Source organism: Delphinapterus leucas, chromosome 1 (assembly GCF_059928025.1).
Source record: "Delphinapterus leucas isolate spDelLeu-1000000601 "Yukka" chromosome 1, BTC_Dleu_Yukka2, whole genome shotgun sequence".
Classification (NCBI taxonomy): Eukaryota; Metazoa; Chordata; class Mammalia; order Artiodactyla; family Monodontidae; genus Delphinapterus; species Delphinapterus leucas.
The window spans coordinates 77658655-77682974 of NC_143129.1; the positions used below are offsets into that span (position 1 = coordinate 77658655).

At 44.4% G+C, this 24320-nt stretch overlaps 2 protein-coding genes across 4 annotated transcripts in view; both read left to right on the plus strand.

Moving 5' to 3' along the window:
* Positions 1 to 15991: 15991 nt before the first annotated feature.
* On the plus strand, positions 15992 to 23040 carry SSR2 (signal sequence receptor subunit 2). Of its 3 annotated transcripts, none has more exons than XM_022559675.3 (6): positions 15992 to 16058; positions 16671 to 16825; positions 17500 to 17598; positions 19272 to 19380; positions 21246 to 21323; positions 22462 to 23040. In XM_022559675.3, exons 2-6 carry the CDS (start codon positions 16671 to 16673, stop codon positions 22570 to 22572), a joined length of 552 nt encoding a protein of 183 aa, XP_022415383.1. In that variant the 5' UTR covers positions 15992 to 16058; the 3' UTR covers positions 22573 to 23040. The 3 variants fall into 3 exon arrangements, with proteins under 3 accessions (XP_022415383.1, XP_089770276.1, XP_022415381.1); XM_022559673.2 differs by lacking the exon at positions 15992 to 16058 and adding an exon at positions 16063 to 16132; XM_089914150.1 differs by lacking the exon at positions 21246 to 21323.
* Positions 23041 to 23897: 857 nt separating this feature from the next.
* The window catches only part of ARHGEF2 (Rho/Rac guanine nucleotide exchange factor 2), a 53295-nt gene continuing 52872 nt past the window's right edge, over positions 23898 to 24320 (plus strand). Inside the window, exon 1 of the mRNA XM_089914009.1 lies at positions 23898 to 24017. Within this exon, the coding sequence (XP_089770135.1) occupies positions 23913 to 24017 (105 nt within the window). The 5' untranslated portion in view covers positions 23898 to 23912. The remainder of the gene's footprint in view (positions 24018 to 24320) is intronic.

Here is a 24320-nt window from a genome sequence, read left to right on the forward strand (position 1 = left end):
GAGGACCCATTGCTGGGAATATGGAGGCAAGAGGAACAGAATTTTCTCCAAGTGGGAAAGGGTCTCAAGCAGTCCAGAGAGGATGTCTGTGTGGCTTTCCCTCCCTACCTCCCCCAACTCCCACACTGGCCTTTGTAAATAAATGGTGTGGTCTTTGTTGTGAGGGTGTCTTGGTGTTTGTTTTCTGGGGGAGAGGAGGCTGGCTGAAGGCAACTTCTTGGTTTTAGAGGACTTTTGTAAAGTGGGATCTAGAGGAATTTGAAGTTGGGTTCGGTTACCACAGGTGTTCAGAAAGATCGAAGATAAAGGGATAACTGATCGTGGGGATATCTGTAATCTGTAGTTTAGGAATGGGAAGGATTGCTTGCTTCTACTCCCCATCGCCAGACCATAAGTTATCAGATCCCACCCCTGCTCCCCCATAGGTCAGGGCTGGGAGAAGAATGTATGAAAGGTGCCGGGAATATGGCTAAGTCCTTACTTCCATCCTCTGATCTTTTGGCAAGACTGCCCTCTCCTTACCCCAGGGAAAAAGGTCAAAACAAGAGAAACCCTTGTATCCAGACCTAATGCAAGTGGAGTTTAACAGTTATTAGTCTTGAGCTCTGAGGCTAAACCTAGCTCTACCACTAAATATGTGAATTTAAGGAAGTCTTTTCATATGTATTCGGTTTTATCTTTTGTGTAGTGAGGTTATGGATTAGAGCTCTGTGATATCAGAATAAAGCGAGTGGGAGGTTCCACTTCTGATAGTGGTAGGCTGGATGTTTCAGACCAGCACTCTCAGAAATTTTAAATATGAAAACTATCAAAAAATCAAAGGGTTAACAAGATTGGCTGGGAATCCAGAGAGAAAAGAAGGCCCTAAAGGCTGCCTTTGCCCAGGGGGCTTTTCCAGTTGGGAAAAGGCTGCTGAGAGGCTAAGCTGTGGTTTTGAGGGCCTTGAAGGATTAGGAGCTAGAGGAACAAAAAATTGGAATCTGGGGACAGCTAAAGATAGCGATGCTGGTAAAGATCCACTTGGACTAGGAACCCCTAAGGATGAATCAGAAGTAAACCAGTCCTCATATTCTGCAGCCTAGTGTCCCAACATTCTGGGTGGTCCAGAAATTCTCAAGTCTCAAACTTGGAATAAGATGATCCCAGATTGCTAGCATCTCCAGATACTTGGTAGAAGCAAGCAGAAATCTCAAGGAACTTAACAACAACCTAGACCTCAAAAGTATTATAATTAATAATTTTTCAAATATAACATCAGCCACAATAAGAATTAGTCAATTAGTCGAGCTCTTGAAGAAATAAGGCAATGAAAACGAAAGCAAGCAAATGACAGACCAAAAAAAAGGAAATGAGAGACAACAAATAGACAAGTCCGTATATTGGAGTTATACAGAAATGAAAACAACTGCTTAGTATTTCAAGAAGATAAAAGCGAGGCTTGGAAATTTCAGCAGAGACCTGAAACAACACAAACAGACATAGCACAATTGGAAAAGGACCAAATAGAAATTTTAGCTAGAAAAATAAAATAAATGAAATTAAGGTCTCAATAGATGGGTTTAATAGCAGATTAGACATAGCTAAGGAGAGAATTGGTCAATTATAGAAACAGAATGGACCTTGGAAAAATAAGAGGATGGAAAATACAGAAGAGAGTAAGTTGGGCTAAATTATGCCTAATTGGAGTCCAAGGAGAAGAGAGAAAGGGGAAAAAGCAATCTGAAGAAATAGTGTCAGAATTATCTATAACTGATGAAAACCATCAAGTCACAGATTCAGGAAGCCCAGTGAATTAAACGTGCACTCTGCAAAAAGGCAAAAGCAAAAAGAAAATATTTTAAAGCACCTAAGGAATAAAGATGGTTTATCCTCAAAGGAGCAACAGACTACTACTTACATCTCAACAACAAAACTGGAAGACAGAGGAGGGAATGCTATCTTCCCTATGCTTAAAGAAGGTAGCTGCCAAGTGAAAATATCTTTCAAAAATGAAAGTAAAATAAAAATATTTTCAGACAAAAACAGTCCACCACCAGCAGTCTCACATTAAGGGAAATTCCAAAGGGTAATTAATCTTCAGTCATAATAAAAAGGAAAAAATAAATAAAAGGTAGAACAATGAAAGTGGTAAATATGTATGTAAATCTAAATAAACATTGACTGTAAAACAAAAATGATAAAGTCTCATGGTGTTAAAATGTATAGACAAGGAATTAAAGTGTGTCACACACCAGCATAGGAGTCAGAAAGGCAGTGGTAAATGGAGTTGGAGTATACTAAGGTCTTTGCATTGTGCTGGTAGAAAGTAAAGTGTCAGTTAATGTTAGGCGTTGGTAAGGTAAGGATGAATGTTTTGCTAAACCACTAAACCGAAAAACAATGTATAACTACCAAACTGATACGGGGGAAAATAAGATAAAAATTGCCTTTCAAAAACAAGACAAGGGGAAAAAAAACCCCAAACATGTCAAGAAGTACAAGAGATTTTCTAGGATGGTGAGACTATTCTGTATGATCCTGTAATGTTGGATACCCAACAATATGCATTTGCCAAAACCCATAGAACTTTACTACACAAAGAGTAAACATTAATATACGCAAACTAAAAAAAACATATAGGACTTCCCTGGTGGTCCAGGGCTTAAGACTCCGAGCTTCCACTGCAGGGGGCTTGGGTTCAGTCTCTGGTTGGGGATGTTCCACATGCCGCATGGTGAGGCCAAAAAAAAAAGGGAAGTCAGGGGATCCCAGGATGAAATGAATGTAACCAGAGAATCTAACTATTCTACAAATTCACGGAATAATTTCACTGAAGGATGGGTGGTAAGTTATTACCTAAGTAACTTGGAAATTAGTGGAATCTATAAGACTAAAGGCAAAAGAAACTGTACATAAGCAGGGTACACAGCAGTGAAGACGCAACATAGCCAAAAAATAAATAAATAAAATTTATTTTAAAAAAAAAGTCAAAGATTGTCAGCCTGGATCAATAAAATAAAAATCTAACTACAAGGCTCTGAAGATCTTGCAAATGGAGGCTCTGATGTGAGCCTGCAGGACAGCCCAATCCACACCCCACCCTACATCTACTGGGGACCCAGAAGCCAAATCCAGGAGGCCCTGGGCCCACTGGTGGCCCACCTCTGGAAGGAGGTGAGGCACTGAGCCTGCCCTGAGCCTGAGCAGGGGGTCAAGACACCCCAGGGGCACTCACAGGGGCCATGGTGGGTGGGTCACAGGCCAGCTGCTTTGTGCTTTTTGGTCCCAGAGACCTCGCCACCTCCTGGGTCATAGCCCTGTCTGCAAAGTGATGGGGGAGGAGGGTTGTGGCCCAGCCTCAAAGAGAAGCTGGTGTCCCAGAGAAGCATGGCAAGGGGTTAGTTTTAATCACTCCCTTTTAAGTGAAACATTCTGAATTCCCCAGTGGGTGGAGCTGGGGGTGAGGGCAACAGCCTAACAGTATGCTGACAATAAGACATTTACAGAACATAAGAAAACAGAAAGATTGAAAGTAAAAGTTTGGAAAAAGATAAACTGTACAAACACAAACCAGAAGAAAACTAGGATAGCTATATTAATAATAGACCAGCTAGAATTTCAGGCAGAAATTAACACTAAGAGATAAAGAGTTGGGCTTCCCTGGTGGCGCAGTGGTTAAGAATCTGTCTGCCAATGCAGGGGACACGGGTTCGAGCCCTGGTCCAGGAAGATCCCACATACCGCAGAGCAAGGAAGCCTATGCGCCACAACTACTGAGCCTCCACTCTAGAGCTTGCATGCCACAACTACTGAGGCTGCGTGCCACAACTACTGAAGCCTGCGCACCTAGAGCCCGTGCTCCGCAACAAGAGAAGCCACTGCAGTGAGAAGCCCGCGCACCACAACGAACAGTATCCCCCACTCACCGCAACTAGAGAAAGCCCGCGCGCAGCAACAAAGACCCAACACAGCCATAAATAAAAATAAAAAATAAATAAAATTTTTTAAAAAGAGAAAAAGAGTTAATTCATAATGATAAAAGGTAAAATTCACCAGAAAATATAATAATCCTAAATATTTATGCATCTAATAACATGGCCTCAATATATAAAAAGAAAAAAATTGAGAGCACTTTGAAGAGAATTAGAAAAACCCTCTATTGTAGATTTGAATATACCTCTCTCTGTAATTGATAGAATAGGCAGGGAAAATATATCGATGTTAATTCATTCTAAGATACAGATTTTTTTCACATTTTAACAACTCTGAAAGGAAGTTTTGTTTTGTTTTTTAATCTGTTGGTTTCCTGGTATTGAGTCATAGTTTAATTGGCAGCATGTTAAAACTTTTTGATAGTAAGTAAAGTAACAGTGTGTTATAGGTTGGATTGTGTCCCTCAAAAATTCATATGTTAAAGTCCTAACCCTCAGTACCTTAGAATGTAACCTTATGTGGAAAGAGGGTCATTGCAGATGAAATTAATTAAGATGAGGTTATACTGGAGTAGGGTGGGCCCCTAACCCAATTAGACTTGTTCGTTTTAAAAAAGGGGACTTTTGGACAGAGACAGGCAAACAGGAAGAACATCGTTTGAAGATGAAGGCAGGGTGATGTTTGTAGAAGCAAAGGAACACCAAAAATTACCAGCAAACCACCAGATGCTAGGGAAGAAGCATGGAACATATTCTTCCTCCAGCCCTCGGAAGGCACCAACCCTGCCAACACCTTGGTCTCATACTTCTAACCTCCAGAACTGTGAGACAATAAATTCCTATTGTTTAAGCCACCTGGTTCGTGGTACTTTTTAAAGGCAACCGTAGCAAAAAAATATTGGGTGCATCTTAGTTTCAGTGAAAAACAATACATATAATGCTGCATCCAATAAAGTATAGAATATATATATATATTTTTTCAAGCATACATGGAACATCTACAAACATTAAATATATGCTGGAAAAAAGAGAGCAATTTTCAATGAATTTTAAAGGACAGAAATAATACAAAGTATGACCTCTAATCATAATGCAGTTTTCTAGACCCCAAGATTTTTGGAAATAACGATATATACTAATAAGTAAACCATGGGTCAAAAAAGAAATAACAATGTAAATTATAAAATATTTAAAAACTAAATAATAAAGAATTACCTGTAAAAACTGATGGGAGGCAGTTAAACCAGTATGTGGAGAAAATTTTGTAGCCTTAAATGCATATATTGGAAAAGAAGAAAGTTTGAAAAGTAATGGGTTAATCAACCAGCTCAGAAAGTTAAAAAAAGAATAGCAAAATAAACCCAAAGAATGTAGAAGGATGGAAAAATAAAGAGAAGAGCAAAGATCAATGAAATAGGTGGTCCAGTGGGTAAGGCTCCACGCTCCCAATGCAGGGGGCTCAGGATCGATCCCTGGTCGGAGAACTAGATCCCTTGTGCATGCCACAACTAAGAGTCCACATGCTGCAACTAAAGATCCTGTGTGCCACAACTAAAACCCGGTACAGAAAAAATTAATAAATAATAAATATTAAAAAAAATCTCACCACTAACTCATGAAGTTGTATACTATTATTAAAAAATTAAATAAATAAAAACCACAACAAATCATATATCTGATGAGGGATATAGAATATATAGAAATATATATAGAATATATAGAAAACTCCTAAAACTCAACAACAATGAAACATACAACCCAATTCAAAAATGGGCAAAGGACTTGAATTGACATTTCTCAAAAGAGGATAATACAGATGGCTAATAAACACGTGATAAGATGACTAATTATTAGGGAAATGCAAAGTAAAACTACAGTGAGATACCACCTCACACCCATTAGGATGGCTACTATAAAACAAAAAAAAAAAAAACAGAAAACAACAAGTGTTGGCAAAGATGTGGAGAAATTGGAACCCTGTGCACTGTTGGTGGGAATTTGAACTGGTACAGCTGCTATGGAAAAGAGTATGGTGGTGGTTTGTCAAAAAATTAAAAATAGAACTACCACTATGATCCAGCAGTTCTACTTCTGGGTATATACCCAAAAGAATTGAAAGCAGGGTCATAAAGAGATACTCGTACACCTATGTTCATAGCAGCATTATTCATAATAGCTAAAACGCGGAAGTAACCCAAATGTCCACTGATGGATGAATGGATATGCAAAATGTTGTATATACATACAATGGAATATTATTCAGCCTTAAAAAGGAAGGAAATTCTGTAATATGCTACAGCATGGATGAAACTTGAAGATATGCTGTGAAATAAACCAGTCACAAGAAAAGACAAATACTGTATGATTGTATGAGGTACTTAGAGCAGTCAAACTCATAAAGACCTAAAGTATAATGGTGGTTGCTAGGGGCTGAAGGGAGAGGAAAATGGAGAGTTATTGTTTAATGAGTATAGAGTTTCAGTTTTACAAGATGAAAAGAGTTCTGGAAATGGGGGTAGTGATGGTTGTACAACAATGTGAATGTATTCAATACTGCTAAACTGTGCACTTAAAATTAGTTAAGATGGGCTTCCCTGGTGGTGCAGTGGTTGAGAGTCCGCCTGCCGATGCAGGGGACACGGGTTTGTGCCCCGGTCCGGGAAGATCCCACATGCTGCGGAGCGGCTGGGCCCATGAGCCATGGCCGCTGAGCCTGTGCGTCCGGAGCCTGTGCTCCACAACGGGAGAGGCCACAACAGTGAGAGGCCCGCGTAAAGGTTAAGATGGTGAATTTTATGTTGTATATTTTACCGCAATAAATTTAATTAATGAAATAAAAAATAAATACAACAAAGCAAACAGGGAAACACAAACGAATATATGGTCTATGATTTCATGTATATAAAACTCCAAAACAGGCAACATTAAACTTTACTTTTTAAGGATGGTTGCCTGGAAGGAAAATCTGTAATGCAAAGCAAGGAAGTAATTACCATAACAGTCACCATAGCAGTTACCTATATGGGAAGAAAGAAGTTGTGATTCGGAAGAAGGACATGTGGGATAATTCAGGGGTACTGATAATGTTAATTTCTTGACCTGAGCAGTGGCTACTATTATTTCTTAGAGTGAGCATTTATTTATTTAATGTTTTGTTTTGAAATAATTTTGCACTTACAGAAAAGTTGCAAAAATAGAACAAACAGTTCCCATGTGTTCTGCACCCAGTTTATCCTATTGTTAGTATCTTGCATAACCACAGTACAATTATCAAAACGAATTAACATTGGTACGATAACATGAGCTGTACTACAGACTTTATTTGAATTTTACCACTTTGTCTATTAATGGCCTTTTTTCTGTTCCAGGATCCAATCCAGAATCCCACATTGCATTTAATTGTCATGTCTCCTTAGTCTCCTTTAATATGTGACAGTTCCTCAATCTTTCCAAAGTCTTTTACAGCCTTTTTTTTGGTAAATATATATTTTTAAATTTTATTTATTTTTTGGCTGCGTTGGGTCTTCCTTGTTGTGCACAGGCTTTCTCTAGTTGCAGAGAGCGAGGGCTACCCTTCCACCACTTCTCATTGTGGTGGCTTCTCCTGTTGTGGAGCACAGGCTCTAGGCGCCTGGGCTTCAGTAGTTGTGGCGCGCGGGCTCAGTAGTTGTGGCACGCAGGCTCAGTAGTTGTGGTGCATGGGCTTAGTTGCTCCACGGCATGTGGGATCTTCCCGGACCAGGGATTGAACCTGTGTCTCCTGCATTGGCAAGCGGATTCTTAACCACTGCACCACCAGGGAAGTCCCCCTTGGTGAATGTTTTTATTTTTAATTAATTAATTAAAATTTATTTGATTGAAGTACGGTTGATTTACAGTGTTGCGTTAGTTTCTGCTGTACAGCAGAGTGATTCAGTTATACATACATATATACATTCTTTTTCATACTCTTTTCCATTATGGTTTATCACAGGATATTGAATAGAGTTCCCTGTGCTATACAGTAGGATCTTGTTGTTTATCCATTCTATATATAATAGTTTGCATCTGCTAACCCCAAACTCCCACTCCATCCCTCCCTCACCACCATGCCCCCCCACCCACGGCAACCACAAGTCTGTTCAAGCCTTGGCAATTTTGAAGAGTACTGGTCAATCATTTTGTACAATATCCCTCAATTTGGGTTTGTCTGATATTTCTTATACTTAAAGGGAGGTTATGCATTTTGACATGAGTGCCTTCTCAGCACAACATATCAGGGATACACAATATCACTGTGTCTTATTAATGGTAACGTTAACCTTGATAACTTAGTTAAAAGGGTATGGGGTCTGCTGGGTTTCCCCCTGTAAAGTTATTATTTTTACCTATGTAATTAATAAATATCTTGAAGGAGATACTTTGAGACTGTGCAAGTATCCTGTTTCTCCTCAGATTTTCACCCACTAATTTCACCCTCCATGGTCGGGTCTTGCCCCAACAATTAAAACTCTGGTGTTTTAATAGTGGTTTTCTATCTCCTGCATTTCTTCTACATGTGTTTGTTGCAGTTCTTCTGCAAGGAAGAGCCGTCCTTTCTCCCCCATTTTTATGTTAACTTTTATGCACTTTACTGGAATACACTTTTCAAGCACATCTGAGACATTTACAAAAATTAAATATATACTAGGAAATACATGAATCTCAATGAATTATAGAGTTGCCCTGCCCAGATTCCCTTTATGGGGCCACACACCCATTCCCGGCTACGGTGGGGTTGATTGCTAACAGCTAAACAGCCCCTTCACCGGAGAATTGCCCTCATTCAATAGGGAGGCTGCTTCACTGGAGAACCTAGGGCAGCCCGCAGTGATTGACTGATATGGGCTTACAAAAGGCCAACCTCTTGCCTCAGAAGTGCAACCAATTTTGTGATGTAACTCAGGCTTCAGAGTTCCTTGGGATCAGCAGAGGCAGACTTAACTGTTAACAACCCTACTTAGCTTTCTTCCCCTGCCCTATCCTGCTTCCCTCACTCCCTTTCCTTCTCCTGAGAGCATTCTCTCAATAAAATCCTCACACAAGAACCTCCATCTCAGGCTCAGCTTCTAGGGAACCTGCCCTAAGACAGGTTTCCTGATTTCTAAGATTCCTTCTGAATGATTAGTGTGTATGTGGGCAAGGGGGTGGGCTTGGGGAGGCTCTGGAGGGTAAGGGTTCCTCTTCTCCTTTGCTCAAGCTGAGGAAGGAAAAGTGAGATAGCAATATAAATTAGGGAGCTAGCCTTAAACTTTGTTGCCGGGAACGATCACGATCTTAAAAATGACTTCTAAGTTCCCTCTGGGCAGTTTTTGCTCCAGTCTTTTTGTTTGCTACAAGCTCAAAAGCTTTGCTGTACAGAGCTAAGGGTTACGAAGAAGGAAATGAGACAAACCTGGAGTTGAAACCTGGAAGATTAGGCCTTGAAGCCTCCCTCATGAGTTACATCAAGACTCTTTCTCAGGCTTCCCTGGTGGCGCAGTGGTTAAGAATCCGCCTGCCAATGCAGGGGACACGGGTTCGAGCCCTGGTCTGGGAAGATCCCATATGCCGCAGAGCAACTAAGCCCGTGCGCAACTACTGAGCCTGTGCTCTAGAGCCCGCGAGCCACAACTACTGAGCCCATGTGCCACAACTACTGAAGCCTGCATGCCTAGAGCCCGTGCTCCACAACAAGAGAAGCCACCGCAATGAGAAGCCCGGGCACCACGACGAAGAGTAGGCCCCGCTCGCCACAACTAGAGAAAGCCCATGCGCAGCAACGAAGACCCAACACAGCCAAAAATAAATAAATAAATTTATTTTTAAAAAAATTACCAAAGAGAAGTTACAAATCAGTGTCAGCTAGGGATATGCAGGTGTATTCTGAATGTGTTAGAAGAGAGCTCATTATTTTAAAAGGATCCTAATGCAAATACTTTGGTTAAATAAAGACTCATTTTAGAAGTCAAGTAATAACCCTCCAATTTATCTATTCTAGAAATCCTGGTTGTTCATATTTGGGGGTGATGGATATGTTTATTATCTTGATTGTGGGTGATGGTTTCATGAGTATAAATATATGTCAAAACATCAAATTGTACACTTTAAATATGTACAGTTTATTGTGTGTAAACAAGCAAATAAGTTCACATATCATGTGTGTTTAACAGCATGTGAATGTTGAAAGGATACCTTGGAGGACTCATAAAAATGGGGTAGCTAACTGGGAGGCAGTTCTGTGTGTGAGATCTTGAGTCAGACAAACTGAGCTCAAACTCTAGCATCTCTGCTTCCCACTTATGTGATCCTGGGAGAGTTACTTAACTTGCTCATGTCTCTGTTTCTTCATCTGAAAAATGGGGACAATAATAGTATTGAGCTTACCGGGTTCTAATGAGGTTTAAATGAGATATAAATTCTTACAAGTGGCATGTAGTAAGTACTCAGTAGATGTAAGATGTGACTACTATTACTGTGGGCATTTTTTTCTGGAAGGAGTAACTCCTTCTCCTTCACTTTTCAGCAAGAGGAGGCTGGATCTGCTCATCTCCCTCCCCTGGCCCCCACCAGTGATCAGAATAAGAAGACTGGTCTTAAAAAGAGACACTGTGACCAAATTCTAAAAAATGGGACAAAACCCCAAAGGGCACCTAGACATGGCAGATACAGATTCCAGAATCCACCTAGGAATCCACATGTGCTGGAGAGAAATTTGGCATGAAGCAGACAAAAGTCCATAACCAACTTTGGGTAGCCAGGTCTGTCTGAGATATTCAAGGGATCCAAAGACTTAGAAGGGACACTTCAGTGTCTGTTTCAAGAGACTGAGCTCTGTCTGAGCCTTGTCTTCCCTTTCTCCTCCCGTCCTCTCAGTCTGGGGAGGTAGTAACCAAGGCTATATCCTCCACGCATTTTTTTTTCCCTCCACACTCTCTCTGGGAGAAACTCATTTCGTTGAATCGGCGGCACTCATCAAAGGCAATGCTGCAATGTATGATCATTGATAGGATCCTAGATTTTTTTTTTTTTTTTGCGGTACGCGGGCCTCTCACTGTTGTGGCCTCTCCCGTTGCGGAGCACAGGCTCCGGACGCGCAGGCTCAGCGGCCATGGCTCACGGGCCCAGCCGCTCCGCGGCATGTGGGATCTTCCCGGACTGGGGCACGAACCCATGTGCCCTGCATCGGCAGGTGGACTCTCAACCACTGCGCCACCAGGAAAGCCCTAAGTTTTTTAAAAATTAATTAATGAATTTATTTTGGCTGCATTGGGTCTTCGTTGCTGCGCACGGGCTTTCTCTAGTTGCGGTGAGTGGGGGCTATTCTTCCTTGAGGTGCGTGGGCTTCTCATTGCGGTGGCTTCTCTTTCTGCGGAGCACAGGCTCTAGGCGTGCAGGCTTCAGTAGTTGTGGCTCACGGGCTCAGTAGTTGTGGCGCACAGGCTTAGTTGTTCCACGGCATGTGGGATCTTCCCGGACCAGGGATCGAACCCGTGTCCCCTGCATTGGCAGGTGAATTCTTAACCACTGCTCCACCAGGGAAGTCCCAGGCCCTACTTCTTTCCATTGCTTCTTTCTGTGGTAACGTGGGGAGATTGCTATTTCTGACTGCTTCTTGGGGGCCTCACAGTGAATCAAGCCATGTCTTCTTCAGAGTGTGGCATCTGCAAACCAACCAACCATCCAACAAGCCACTCTCTTGCTCATAGAGACCGTCTCTCAGAGCACAGGGATGATGAGCTCTTATGCTAAAATAGCTCCTCATTCCTAGAGATGAGGGTGTGGTTGGCAGGACAAAAAGGTGAAGGGGCTAAGGCAGACACAGGAGTCCTTCGTACCACACTCTCCTATTGGCTCTCTTTAGCCCTCCAAAGGAGGTGCAGCTTCCTTCCCCCTTAATGAGTTGGAAGACTGGGAGTGAGGGGGAGGGCAGGAAGGGGAGCACTCTGTGCTTTGTACACCCAGAAGCATCTACCACAGGGAAGGTGTCTTCCCTGGGTTCAGGAAGTCAGTGGAATCAGTCAAGATCTGGCCATTTCCTGGGGACTCGCTGGGAGCTGTCCAATATGCTGTACCTCAGACCATGAGTTCTCCCAGTGATGGGGAGAAGTGTTGTTTCAGAAGAAAGCAGAGAAAAGGTTTGCTGAGTATCAAAACCCTGGCCTTTTGGAATTCAAAGCCAAAGGCCAGAGAGGTGTCAGGATATATAATTGCTGTGCTATCCAATCCACTAACCATGTGCGGCTATTCAAACTTAACTTGAAATTAGTTAAAATGAAATAAAGCTAAAAATTTTAGTTCTTCAAGTCTGACCAGTCACATTTCAAGTGCTCAATAACCACATGTGGCTGGTGACTAACATATTGGACAGTGGAGCTATTATAGAACATTTCCAGTTTCACCGAAAGTTCTATGGGACAGTGCCTCATTAGAAAGAAAGGCATGGCATTCTGTCTGTTCTGAGAGACAGGCAGAGATTTTGTCTGTTTTGTCCACTGCTCTTGCCCTACGGCCCAGAACATTGCCTGGCACTTTGGAGAATGATCAGTAAATTTTTGTTGAAGGAATACTAGAGACATTAGAGCCGGTTTTCCATCACTTCTATCCCCTCACCCAACTGATTTCATCTAGATAGAGTTCAACCAAACTGGGGAGAAAGAAAAGAAAGAGGAGAGAACAGGAGAGAGGGGATCCTGGTTGTCTGTGGATAAATCCCTCAGAAGAGCTCTGAGGCTCCGCTGGCTCCGACTTGACATAGTTGGGATTTGGAGGGGGTGGCAAAGGAAAAACCCAAATGGGTTGGTGAATCCAAGAGCAAGAGGAGTCTTGTGCCTGCTCCAAAAAATGCACATTGTGCCCAGGTAGGAGGTCTGGGACACTTTTCAGGATTTCTGCTCATCCCAGGTCCCAGCCTGGTTTGTGGAACTGAGAAGTGACTGAATAGCAAGGAAGAGTTGAAGGGCCTGAGAGAGCCCAACTGAGTTCCCTATGGCTCCAGAGAGGCATGGGAAGTAGAGGGAGGGAAAGGAAGAGGGAGAGAGAGGAACACTGTGTCTGGGAAGGCCTGGGATAAGGCTGAGGGGGATGCACCTGCACTCTGTGTGAACTCACAGCCCAAGAGCAGACAGGATCCAGATGTCTCAGTGGACACCAGAGAGGAAAAGTATTGATGACCAAGCACCGGAAGTCCCTGATCCCCTCCCCCCCAATGCCTCTGGCACATCGGGAGCCCTCTAGAAAACTAGAGGCACCATTGGAGGAAAATGGCTGGGTAGTCCCTACATTAACAGGGATTTAAGTCCTTACTACCTGATGGAAAAGGGGCTGGAAGCAGAAATTGGGTTTGATTGTAGAAAAGTAAGGAAGTTAACATTTCTTGGACATCTAAGTTTGCATCCTGACATTTATACTATTTCAGTATTGTTTGATTTTTTTAACAATGAGAATATAAGCATGTATTATTTATATAAATTAAAAATGATTTTTTGTATGATTCCACTTACATGGGGTATATAGAGTAGTCAAATTCACAGAGACAGAAAGTAGAATGGTAATTGCCAGGGGCTGGGGACAGGAGGAAGGGGAGTTAGTGTTTAATGGGTGTGCAGTTTCAGTTTGGGAAGATGAAAAGTGCTGGCGATGGATGGTAGTGATGGCTGCACAGCAATATGAATGTACATTTTAAATGGTTAAAATAGTAAATTTCATGTTATGTATATTTACCACAGTAAAAAAAAATGAATGTAAAAGAGAAAAAATTATTGTTGCAAAGTTACTGTAACAGCTTTGATTCTGGATGTTTCCTGAAAACTGGCATGGTTCACATTCACTCCTTTACCACTTCTAGCTAACGTAGGCCCATCTGAGGCCCCTAGATTTGTCAGCAAGGCCCTATTTCTGGGTGCTTGCCTTTCTTGCAAGAAAACAGCTTGCCACTTCCTTCTCAGCTTGGTCACACACTCTCTTGGTGGCCCTCTTGTTGCAGATCCCAAAAGAGAGGTCAGTGGGCAGCTTGGGCTCTGTCCTAAACACCAGGAAACAGGGCCTAAAACCAGTGACACCATCCTGGGGGCACAGTAAGCACCCTAGCTCTGCATGCCTCTGTTCCTGGCACACAGTTCTCTGCACATCTAACAAAGTTCTACTCAATCTCTTGGTTTGGGGTCCTCTTGAGGAAGGCAGGAAGAAGTTGTATTCTTTTGGAAGTCTTTCAACGGAAACATTTCCCTTAGCAATTGACTCTCTCTCTCTCTCTCTTTGGCAGTGGAAGCGTGGAGTCCTAACCACTGGACCACCAGGGAATTCCCAGCAGTTGACTCTCAAAATCTCTCCTCTAGTCAGAATAGATTCCATTAGGGAGATTGTAAACGGAGATGATGAAAATTCTTCCAATCAGCAGGTGTTTCTTGAGCACCTCTGTGTGTTCAGCATCGCTGCAGGAACTTTGGATAAGTATATACTAGAGAAATAGCATCTAATCATGAAAGTAGAGTTTCCAGATCAGAAACAATCAGAAAAAAAAAAATTCCTAATCTGTGGTGCTGTAAAAGAGCAATGCAGTCTGGCAAAGCCAAGGAAGGCTTCCCAGCGGGGATGAGACTAGAGCGGAGCCCTGAAGGAGGGCTTGGATTTGGATAGGAAAGAGAGGCAACAGGGCATTTGAAGGAAGCCACACACAAAGGAAGTAGGAGCAGACTGAAGGTTGTGTGTAGAGAATTTGTTATGATTCATTCCTGGAGTATGTCCTGTGTGCTCAGGCATGACACTAAGCAATAGAAAACAGACCACCTGTCCTCAAAGAGCTCTAACCTAGGAGGTGGTGAATGGGGGGAGATACTAAAACAAATACAGGTGATGTGTATTAGTCCACAAGAACGTTAAGCCCCCAGAAAGTAGAAACCTTATCTGTCCTGTTCATCACTGTATCCTTAGTACCTAGAACAGTACTAGGCACAAATTAGGTGCCCAATAAGTGCATACTGAATGATGGAATGCTACAATGCAGAGATAGGATAATAGCAATATTGATAGTTAGCATTTATTGATCACACAAATGTGCCAGACAATATGTAAGAGTTTTACATACATTATCCTATTTGATCATCCAGCATTTTGAGAGTACTATAATTATCTCATATCACAGATTTGGGAACCAAAGTTTATAGAAGTAACACTTGGACTTCCCTCGTGGTCCAGTGGTTAAGACTCTGCACTCCCAACGCAGGGGGCCCGGGTTCCATCCCTGTCAGGGAACTAGATCCCTCAGGCCGAAATGAAGATCCCACCTGCTGCATCTAAGACCCAGCGCAGTCAAATAAATAAATAAATATATATGTGTGTATATATATATATTTAAAGAAGTAACACTTGCCTTAAGGTTACCTAAACAGCAAGTGACCGAAGGGAGATTTGAATTCATGACTGCCTAACTTCACAGTCCATCCTCTGAACATAGAGTCTACTGTTCAAAATGCTGTTTAGGGAAGTTTTTCTGGTAGCTGATTGAAATGCGCCGGGAAAGGCCCAAGAAAGCGAGACCATCGCAATGAAAAACAGCAACCGCAACGTGTATGAACTAAAGCGGTTACAGTGGGAATGGAGAAGAAAGGATCTACTTTTGCGGGGCCTTAAAGGGCTTCTAAAGAAAGTTCAGGGCTTGGTGACTTATTGGATATAGGGGATGACTAAATTTCTCGCCTGGGAATACGAAGAGTAGCCTCGAGAGAAATAGCTTTTCTCTAATTCCTAGTTCGACAGTACACTTTAGATAGATGACCCTAATCTCTGGGTCTGCCAGTTCCGCAAAGCACTTAATCAGGTGCTGGTCATCTACAGCAACGGCAAGCCAGCTTGAAAAGTCACTCTAGACTGCAGAATAATAAAAGCGTGAAAGAAAGAACAGGAAAGAAAGAAAGAAGAGCGTGGAGGATACACACACAAGCCTGTTCCGGGAGCTGTCGCATCCCAGAGGCGGGCGGGTACTACAAAGGGAAAGGTGGGGCTTGTCTATGAACTACAACTCCCAGAAGGCATCGGGCAGATCACCAAAGTTTCCGGCCAGAGCTTACTTCCGGTCTTTCCGATGCTGACGCTCTCTTCCGGTTCTGGTGGCCGCCCCCCCCCGCCCAAAAGGCTTTGAGGGTGCGCGCGGTGAGTTCCGAGGCACTGGGGGTGCCAGCGGGAGCCTGGGAGTCTCACGTCCGCACAACGCTCAGCGGCTGAGTGTTAGCTCGGGGAGGGCGGGGAGGAGAGAGGGCATGCCGGCGGGAGGACGTGTAGTCTTGGCAAGAGGAGGGGAGGGGCAGAGCGGACTGAGCTCTCGGAGGGCCCCAGAAAGGGATGTGGAGGGCCAGGACGAATAGGATCCCGGGGGAAGGATGGAGGATGGGATACAGGGGCGTGGGGGAGGACCCTGCGAGCGCGGCGTGGGATCACAGGGAAGCTGGTGGAGAAGGAGGAGCAGCGGGAAGGCAGCAGCCGTGGGGGACTCCTGCGTGAAGGAAAGCTAGAGGCTGTTGCAGGTCCGAGATCGGCCGAAATCCGGCGGCCTAAGGAGTCTGGCCACATGCAGTCCTCTCAGAAGATCGCACCAGTTGGGGAGCACCCAGGGCGCTGGTGCCTTAGAGACTGCTCTGTAGAAGGGGCTGCTGCTTTGATAAGCTCAAAAGAGTTTTGATAGACTTTGTAAGAAAGGGCTGTCAGGAAGCTCTTGCTGGTTTTACAGGCTTGGGTTGACTGCTCACTTTGCTTTTTTCTCCAAAGATGAGGCTGCTGGCATTCCTGGCGTTGGCTCTATTTGCTGTCACTCAAGCAGAGGAAGGAGCCAGGCTTTTGGCCTCCAAATCACTGCTGAACAGATATGCCGTGGAGGGGCGAGACCTGACCTTACAGTACAACATCTACAATGTTGGCTCAAGGTAAGGAGGCCCTGGAGCTATAGGTTGGGCCCTTTTCAGGTTTCTTAGATTTCCCAGCTGGGAACAGGGACCAACAGTGATTTATCTTTGGGAGATTTCCAGCAACAGATATCATGAGTGAATGAATATACTGCTGGATCTACTTCTGGAAGAGGAGGACATTCTTACCTAAGCTACAGGAAACCATCTTCCACTTTTTGAGCTGGAAGAGTTTCAGAGTGGGGAAGAAGCAAAAATTGTGGTGAAACAGGGAGAGGAAGATGAGAAGGCAGAAAATGTATGATCCTTCGTTACCTCAGGGGTTTAGTTTCAGCTTCCTTTCTTTCATTAGCATTTTTGTTGTCTTTTTTTCACTTTATTCCCTTTAATGTTCTTTTCCACATGCATCTTGCTCCTCTTCCCCTCCTTACACACACACACACACACACACACACACGTGAGAAGAAATTGGGGCAAAAACGGATTCAGGCCCATTCTTTCCTAGATATTTGAGTATTTTGGTGCCCAGAATCCAGGCCTTGGCTGGGATTCTTCAGTGCAACAAACCCAGATAACTGTGACTCACATCTGTCTTTTAAAGTTCTGATTTTTTAGGACAGGCAGGCAGATTTGATTGCTGATTCCTTTAATTTTATACCCATTGCTAACCTTTCTTCGTTTCCTCCCTTTTCTAGTGCTGCATTAGATGTGGAATTATCTGATGATTCCTTCCCTCCAGAAGACTTTGGCATTGTCTCTGGAATGCTCAACGTCAAATGGGACCGAATTGCTCCGTATCCTCTTGACACTGGGTGATGAAGGCTGGTGGTGGTGGGTGGGAGGGCGGTAATGTTGAAGCAAATCAGCAGGGTCATTCTTGTCGCCACTCTGGATAAGATGGGGCAAGAGAGACTGGTGAGAATTGTGTGAGCATGATTTAGGGTGGGCCTGAGGAAGGAGGTTCCTGAAGTTCAGGTCATAGAGTTCTAAAACATTCTGTATCGGGAGAATGTAGACAGATGTTTGTGGCTGGGCGAGGATGTTTAAGGTGCTTTTAAAAGAAATTCAGTGGGGGGGCTTCCCTGGTGGCGCAGTGGTTAAGAATCCGCCTGCCAATGCAGGAGACATGGGTTCCAGCCCTGGTCTGGGAAGATCCCACATGCCATGGAGCAGCTAAGCCCATGCGCCGCAACTACTGAGCTTGTGCTCTAGAGCCCGCAAGCCACAGCTACTGAAGCCTGCACGCCTAGAGCCTGTGCTCCGCAACAAGAGAAGCCACCACAGTTAGAAGCCCATGCAACGCAAGGAAGAGTAGCCCCCGTTCGCTGCAAGTAGAGAAAGCCGCGGACAGCAACAAAGACCCAATGCAGCCAAAAATAAAATAAATAAATAAATTTATTTAAAAAAAAAAGAAATTCAGTGGGATGCTAGGTGGAGGACCTGGGTGACTCTTTTTTCTTTTTTTGGCTGCGTTGGGTCTTAGTTGCGGCACAAGGGATCTTTGTTGTGGTGCGTTGACTTCTCTCTGGTTGTGGCGTGTGGGTTTTCTCTTCTCTAGCTGTAGCGCACAGGCTCCAGGGCACTTGGGCTCTGTAGTTAGTGGCATGTGGGCTCTAGTTGAGGCGCACGAGTTCAGAAGTTGTGGCACGTGGGATCTTAGTTCCCTGACCAGGGATTGAACTCGCGTCCCCTGCATCGTAAGGTGGATTCTTTACCACTGGACCACCAGGGAAATCCCCTGGGTGACCTTTTAAAGACTCTTTTTCAATAAATCCCTTATTCGGATCTACTGGTTATTTCCTGAGTGTTTTTGTTTTTTTTTTGCGGTACGCGGGCCTCTCACTGTTGTGGCCTCTCCTGTTGCGGAGCACAGGCTTTGGACACGCAGGCTCAGCGGCCATGGCTCACGGGCCCAGCCGCTCCGTGGCATGTGGGATCTTCCCAGACTGGGGCACGAACCCGTGTCCCCTGCATCGGCAGGCGGACTCTCAACCACTGCGCCACCAGGGAAGCCCTCCTGAGTGTTTCGAATTAGATTATTTGTTTTCCCTGTGATTTAAAGTATATTTAGATTTTCTGGCAAGGGTAAGTGTTCTCTTTGGGTTTTGGGGGGTTTTGTTTTATATTTTCAAGAACTTCCTGCAGTTTTAGGCAGCAAAAGGTTTTCTGTGACCTTAAGTGACTAATTTTTCATCCATAACCTATATTGCTTTAAAAGTTTAATTTAAACACCTCAATACTGAGTATGTCATAGATCCCTTCAGACTTGGCTAGAAAGACATCATATTATACCACATACTTCAGGCTTAGAAAAAAAGCCTGTGTTTATTATTTTCGCAGTATATTGCGGATGTGAAATCATTACATGTGTTGGCAACTCTTTTTGTGAATGGTGTGTTTAGTCCCTAAGTTGAAAGTTTGTTACAACTGTAGCTTCATCTTTTTCCCTCCTTAACTTTTGGGTCAGTGCTAGCAACGTTTCCCACACCGTGGTCCTGCGCCCTCTCAAGGCTGGTTATTTCAACTTCACCTCAGCAACTATTACTTATCTGGCCCAGGAGGATGGGCCCGTTGTGGTGAGTTACCCAAACCCTTAGCTGGATGGGGCTCAGCTCTGCCTTCCTTTGAAAACTCTTGCAGAAAATCTCCAGAGCAGGTGCTAAATTCTGAGGAAGATAAGAAGGACCAAAAACTTGAGATATCATCATAGGAAGGAAGTATGTTTCAAATAGGAAGGAAGTATGTTTCAAATTATAAAGTCTCAGAATCAAGCAATTGAAATGAATGGGAGGGGAGTACTGTAGCATTCCCTTCCGCTTCACTTTTAATCTGTACAGTGTCATGTGCTGCCCAGTTTATTGCCATCATTGTCTTTCCCATCTGTCTTCTGTGCTGCCATCAGATGATTCCTGGTCTCCGCTGTGTCTGTATCTTTCCCTTGCTTAGAACGCCCCTGCTTCTTGCAGCAAGGCTGAGTTTCCTGCCTCTTCTCGCCGTACCCTCCAGCATTCTCACTGTGTTCTGCCTCTCCCTTCCTCTCTCTACCCTCGAAGACCCTCCGTCCTAATTAGACCAAGCTCCTTCCTGTGGCACCTCCCCCGCTCTCAGTGCTCCTTCTTTCCACTTTGCCTTTGGTCTCTGCTTGAAGTACTCTCTGTACTCTCTCTCCTCTGCTTCATTATCCAAAGCCTCCTCAAGACCTAGCTCTGAGCTGCATCTCCTTGATTCTGTCTTCTGCTTTTACAATTCATATCGCTCTTTCCTACTCATTCTTTCGCTAAACAGTCACTGACTGCATCTAAACTTCTAGAGCTCTTATAGTCTATGCCACTTGAACATTTAATTATTGACCATCTTTATTAGTTCTCTTTCCTGTATCTAGGTCTTTCCCTCACTCCCATCTCCCAGTTTAATTATAAACTCCTTGAAGCAAGGGACTTTGTCTTAGATTTCTTTCTGTTTTCCATATAGAATAGAAACCCAGCGATAACCAGTCTCTTGACTGATTGATGTAAAGGTCAGCAGACATTTATTGAGCCCCCTGCAAGGTGCTAGACTCTAGGAAATACCAAGCAGATTAAGAAACTGTCCTAGCCCTCAAAAAGCTTGGGTCATGAATTTATAAGTACAGATGGGCTTTAGGCTACTTAGTGAGTGCACAGTAAGGAAGGGACTTAACAGAGTCAACCATAGAGCTAAAAGAAATCCAAGAGTCTCAAACATTCAGTGCACTCTCTGAGTTATCTTTTTTTTATAAACCATGTGGAACCATATTCTTATAATCTTGGTTATGTTTTCATATCTTCTATCATGTGTGCTTTTAGAACCACCTCTAAGACTCTGGCTCCACCTGGTCCTTGATGGGTTAAAAGACATAAAATTAAAGGCTCAGCAGCCACTGTAGAACAAAGTTGTTTGCAATGCGCTTCAAACTCTTGGCCTCCTCTCCAAGACAAAGGAATGTGGGGCAGACTCAGCCCCTCCACTAGTAATGTACATTTGGGTAGGGCTTTATACTTTCCAGAATCCTTCTCATTAGTTCGCTTGAGCCCCATGTCAACTTGTGAGGTACAGAAGAGTGTTTCCACTTGAGGAATGGGGAAATGATTGCCATGGGCAGAGGGGCCAGTGGTGGTGAGCAACGCTTTCCAGAGTCTGAGGCTAAGATAGAAGGATTTGGCTTTAATTTCAGCTGCATACCTGTCCTACCTTTTTTTAGTAAATGCTCATCATGTGTCTCCTGGCTCCTAATTTACTCATCTTTACAACACACTAAGAATCCAACTCTCTCTAGTTCAAAAACTTTTCCTCATCTTGTTGCTTTCTTGGGCCTTTGGGAGCTAAGAATCTATTGCTTAGAACTGGGTTGGTTGGAACTGCCCTTTCCCAGATGAGAAAGAGCTGGAGACTTGCCTTAATTCCCTTCTTTTCTGCTTTTCAGATTGGCTTTACCAGTGCACCCGGACAGGGAGGAATCCTGGCTCAGAGGGAGTTTGATAGGAGATTCTCCCCCCATTTTGTAAGCTTTACAGTCTTCTTGGCATTCCCCTGGGAGTAGAACACGCTTTTAGTTCTGGGACCGTGTGGCTTCCTTAGAAGATATGTTTAGTTGGTTGGTTCTTGTCATATCTGTGTTTTGATGTCTGATACACAAAGCCATCAAATATCCTGATTTAACCACGGTTAGAGATTTTTGGCAATGGGATCACAATTGCCAGAACCAAAAAAAGCTGCCCTTTTTCTCTGCTCAGCCTTGAGTAGAGCTCCATCTTGGAGTCCTGGGTCTAATTCGAGGATTAAAAGTATATCTGCTTAGATTAAAAGAGTCGCAGAGCATCGGGAAGGTTAAATGGGAACTTTGGTGTAGTCTAGTCTAGGGGAGAATTCTTTGAAGATTTGCCTAAAGTACTGAATGAGGAGATTCATTTATTCATTCATTCAGGGAATAATTATGAGGTTCCTAATTACATGCTCAATTCTGTGCTTTGCTTTGAGAAAGCAACGCAAGACACAGTCCCTTCCATTAAAGATCTTATGGGCTCATAGAGGCTTCAGCGCAAGTCAGTGGGGGAAGAGTGCTGTGGTAGAGATCATATACAAGGCTCTGGAGGAGATGCAACAGGAACACCTAACCTGGTCTTTGAGAGTCGGGGAGGATTTTCTGGAGGAGGGAGGTTTAACTTATTAAAGAGGAGGTAAGGAAGGGGAGGCACCCTAGCAAGAGGGAGTAGCTCAGAAGTGAGAAAAAGCATGGTGCAATCCAGGAATGGCAGGTAGTTTAGTGAGGCCAGAGAGGCAGAATGTGAGACAGAGGAATGGAAGAGAGAGCTGGAGGTGGGGGCAGGGGTTAGGTCGCAGGAGGCTTGACTGTTAGGGCAAGACCTGGGCATCTCCCTCCTCAAAGATTGTTTGGAAGAGAGAAGCTTCTCTTCCAGATTGGGTTGGGTCAGGTGAGACCTTTGGTTTCATAGCTCAAAAGATATAGATTAGTCTTTAGCGAGCCATTCTGTGTCTAGAGTAGCCAGAGAGGAACCTTCCTGCGAAGGTTCTGCTTAAAATTTGGGCTGGACTGCTCCCTTTCTCATTGGACCCCTTCCTTCCTGGTCCCCTCCTGTGTCCTAATCCAGACTTCTAAGCAAGGCCTTTGTCTTCCACAGCTGGACTGGGCAGCCTTCGGGGTCATGACTCTCCCTTCCATCGGCATCCCCCTGCTGTTGTGGTATTCCAGCAAGAGGAAATATGACACCCCCAAAACCAAGAAGAACTGAGTGGGGCTTCCAGTCCTCCCTTCCCAAGGAATACAGGTGCTTTCCAGACTCCAAAGGGTATCTCAAATGCAATCTCTTCTCCCTTAGCCCTTGGCCACCTCCTTGATCCTGCCCTGCTCTCAACCAGAGCGAAGGACCAGACCTTGGAGTCTTTGAGAGCCTCCTTGGTTCCATCGTGAAGCCATACAAACAGGAAAGCCTTTGGCAACCTCCTTGAGCCTAGGGGCCCTGTGGTGCACCACCGAGGTGCCGCAGGGTACATTGCTGGTGATGTGAACTCTCTCAGGGGTCCAGGAGGGGGCACTTCGGAGACTGCCTGACACCACCCCGTCCCCCACCCTCCCCTCTCAGAAGAGGGTGGAAGATAAGATGAAAGCTATGGGACTCTTGGAGGCTACCCAGTCTCTGTGCTGGCTTAGGGAAGCTCTTACCAAATGGGGTTTTCTAATAAAAACAAATGCCACCCTGCCTTGTCTGTTTTCCCATCACCTGGATGAGCTCAGGTTGCTGTTGCTACTCAGGCCCTGACTTCCCAGGCTCCTGGGCAAGTGAGCTGAATTTCTGCCTCCTTGCTCTAGGGATTGTAGGTCCTGTTCCCACAGAGATATCCCACCCCCTGCACCCTCCCTTCTGAACACCTTTGCTTCCATCCCTTATTTCCCTCTGATCTCATCAGTCACCATATGTTCCCCTAAACCTTCCTTGCCTGTGAGCCCCTCTCCACAGTAGAGGAGAGAATGGGGAAAAGTGTTCTGCAGTTGTTCTCATGCCCCGGGATACCTTCTAGGGGTGATTTATTCACTGACTGTTCTTGAGAAACTCTCTCTTATGCCTGATTCTAGCCCTTCCTCTGTTTAAGAGCTAGCTTTTCTCGAGCTTGAACTTATTATTTTGGCCACATTGCGGGGTATGCAGGATCCCGGTTCCCCGACCAGGGATTGAACCTGTGTCCCCTTCAGTGGAAGCGTGGAGTCTTAACTACTGGACTGCCAGGGAAGTCCCATCTTGAACTTATTTTTAATGCCTCTGCTTTGAGCTCAGGCCAGGCAGAAGCGCCTGTATCCCCTGAGTTGTTACCTAAGCATGGCCTCTGGAAAGGCAGTGGGTATTGCGGCGATAGCAGTGGGGAGAAGCCACGCTGAGCTGACTCTGTCCAACCCAGGAATGCCGTGGTCCGAGAACAGCCTCCCAGGCAGGAGAGAAACCCAACAAACACCCGCTTTGTTCCTGTCACCAAGTTTCCCAGCTTAGATTCTGGTGGGGGGGCGGGGGGAGAGTGCTGCCCAACCAGTTTAACCTTTCCTTCGCCCAGCCTTCGGAGCCTCTGGGCCCCAAGAAGGATGAAAAGGACCTGGAGACAACGGGAGGCTCCAAATGGAGTAGCCCTCCACCAGCTCACATCCCTCTTTCAGGGCCTACGGCTCGGACACCCCAGGACTGGCCAGGTCAGAGGGCAAGAAGGATATATTTGCTTTGGTTCATTGTGTTCCTGGTGGAGACCTGGGACTTGCTCAAGAGAATGGGGAGAAAGACAGTGGGTCAGAAGCTTGGGGTTGAGAGCAAGCATAGGGAAGGAAGAGGGAGCTAGTTTGATAATGTATCGTCTTCCTCTAGGACTATGAACTGTTGGTCTTTGGACCAACACACTATTTGCCATCTGTGTAGTGTCCACTGAAAACACAGTGAGGAGTTAACCTATAGGAGGGGGGCTCTGGTTTAAAGGGTAGGATAAACTTCATAACTTGGGA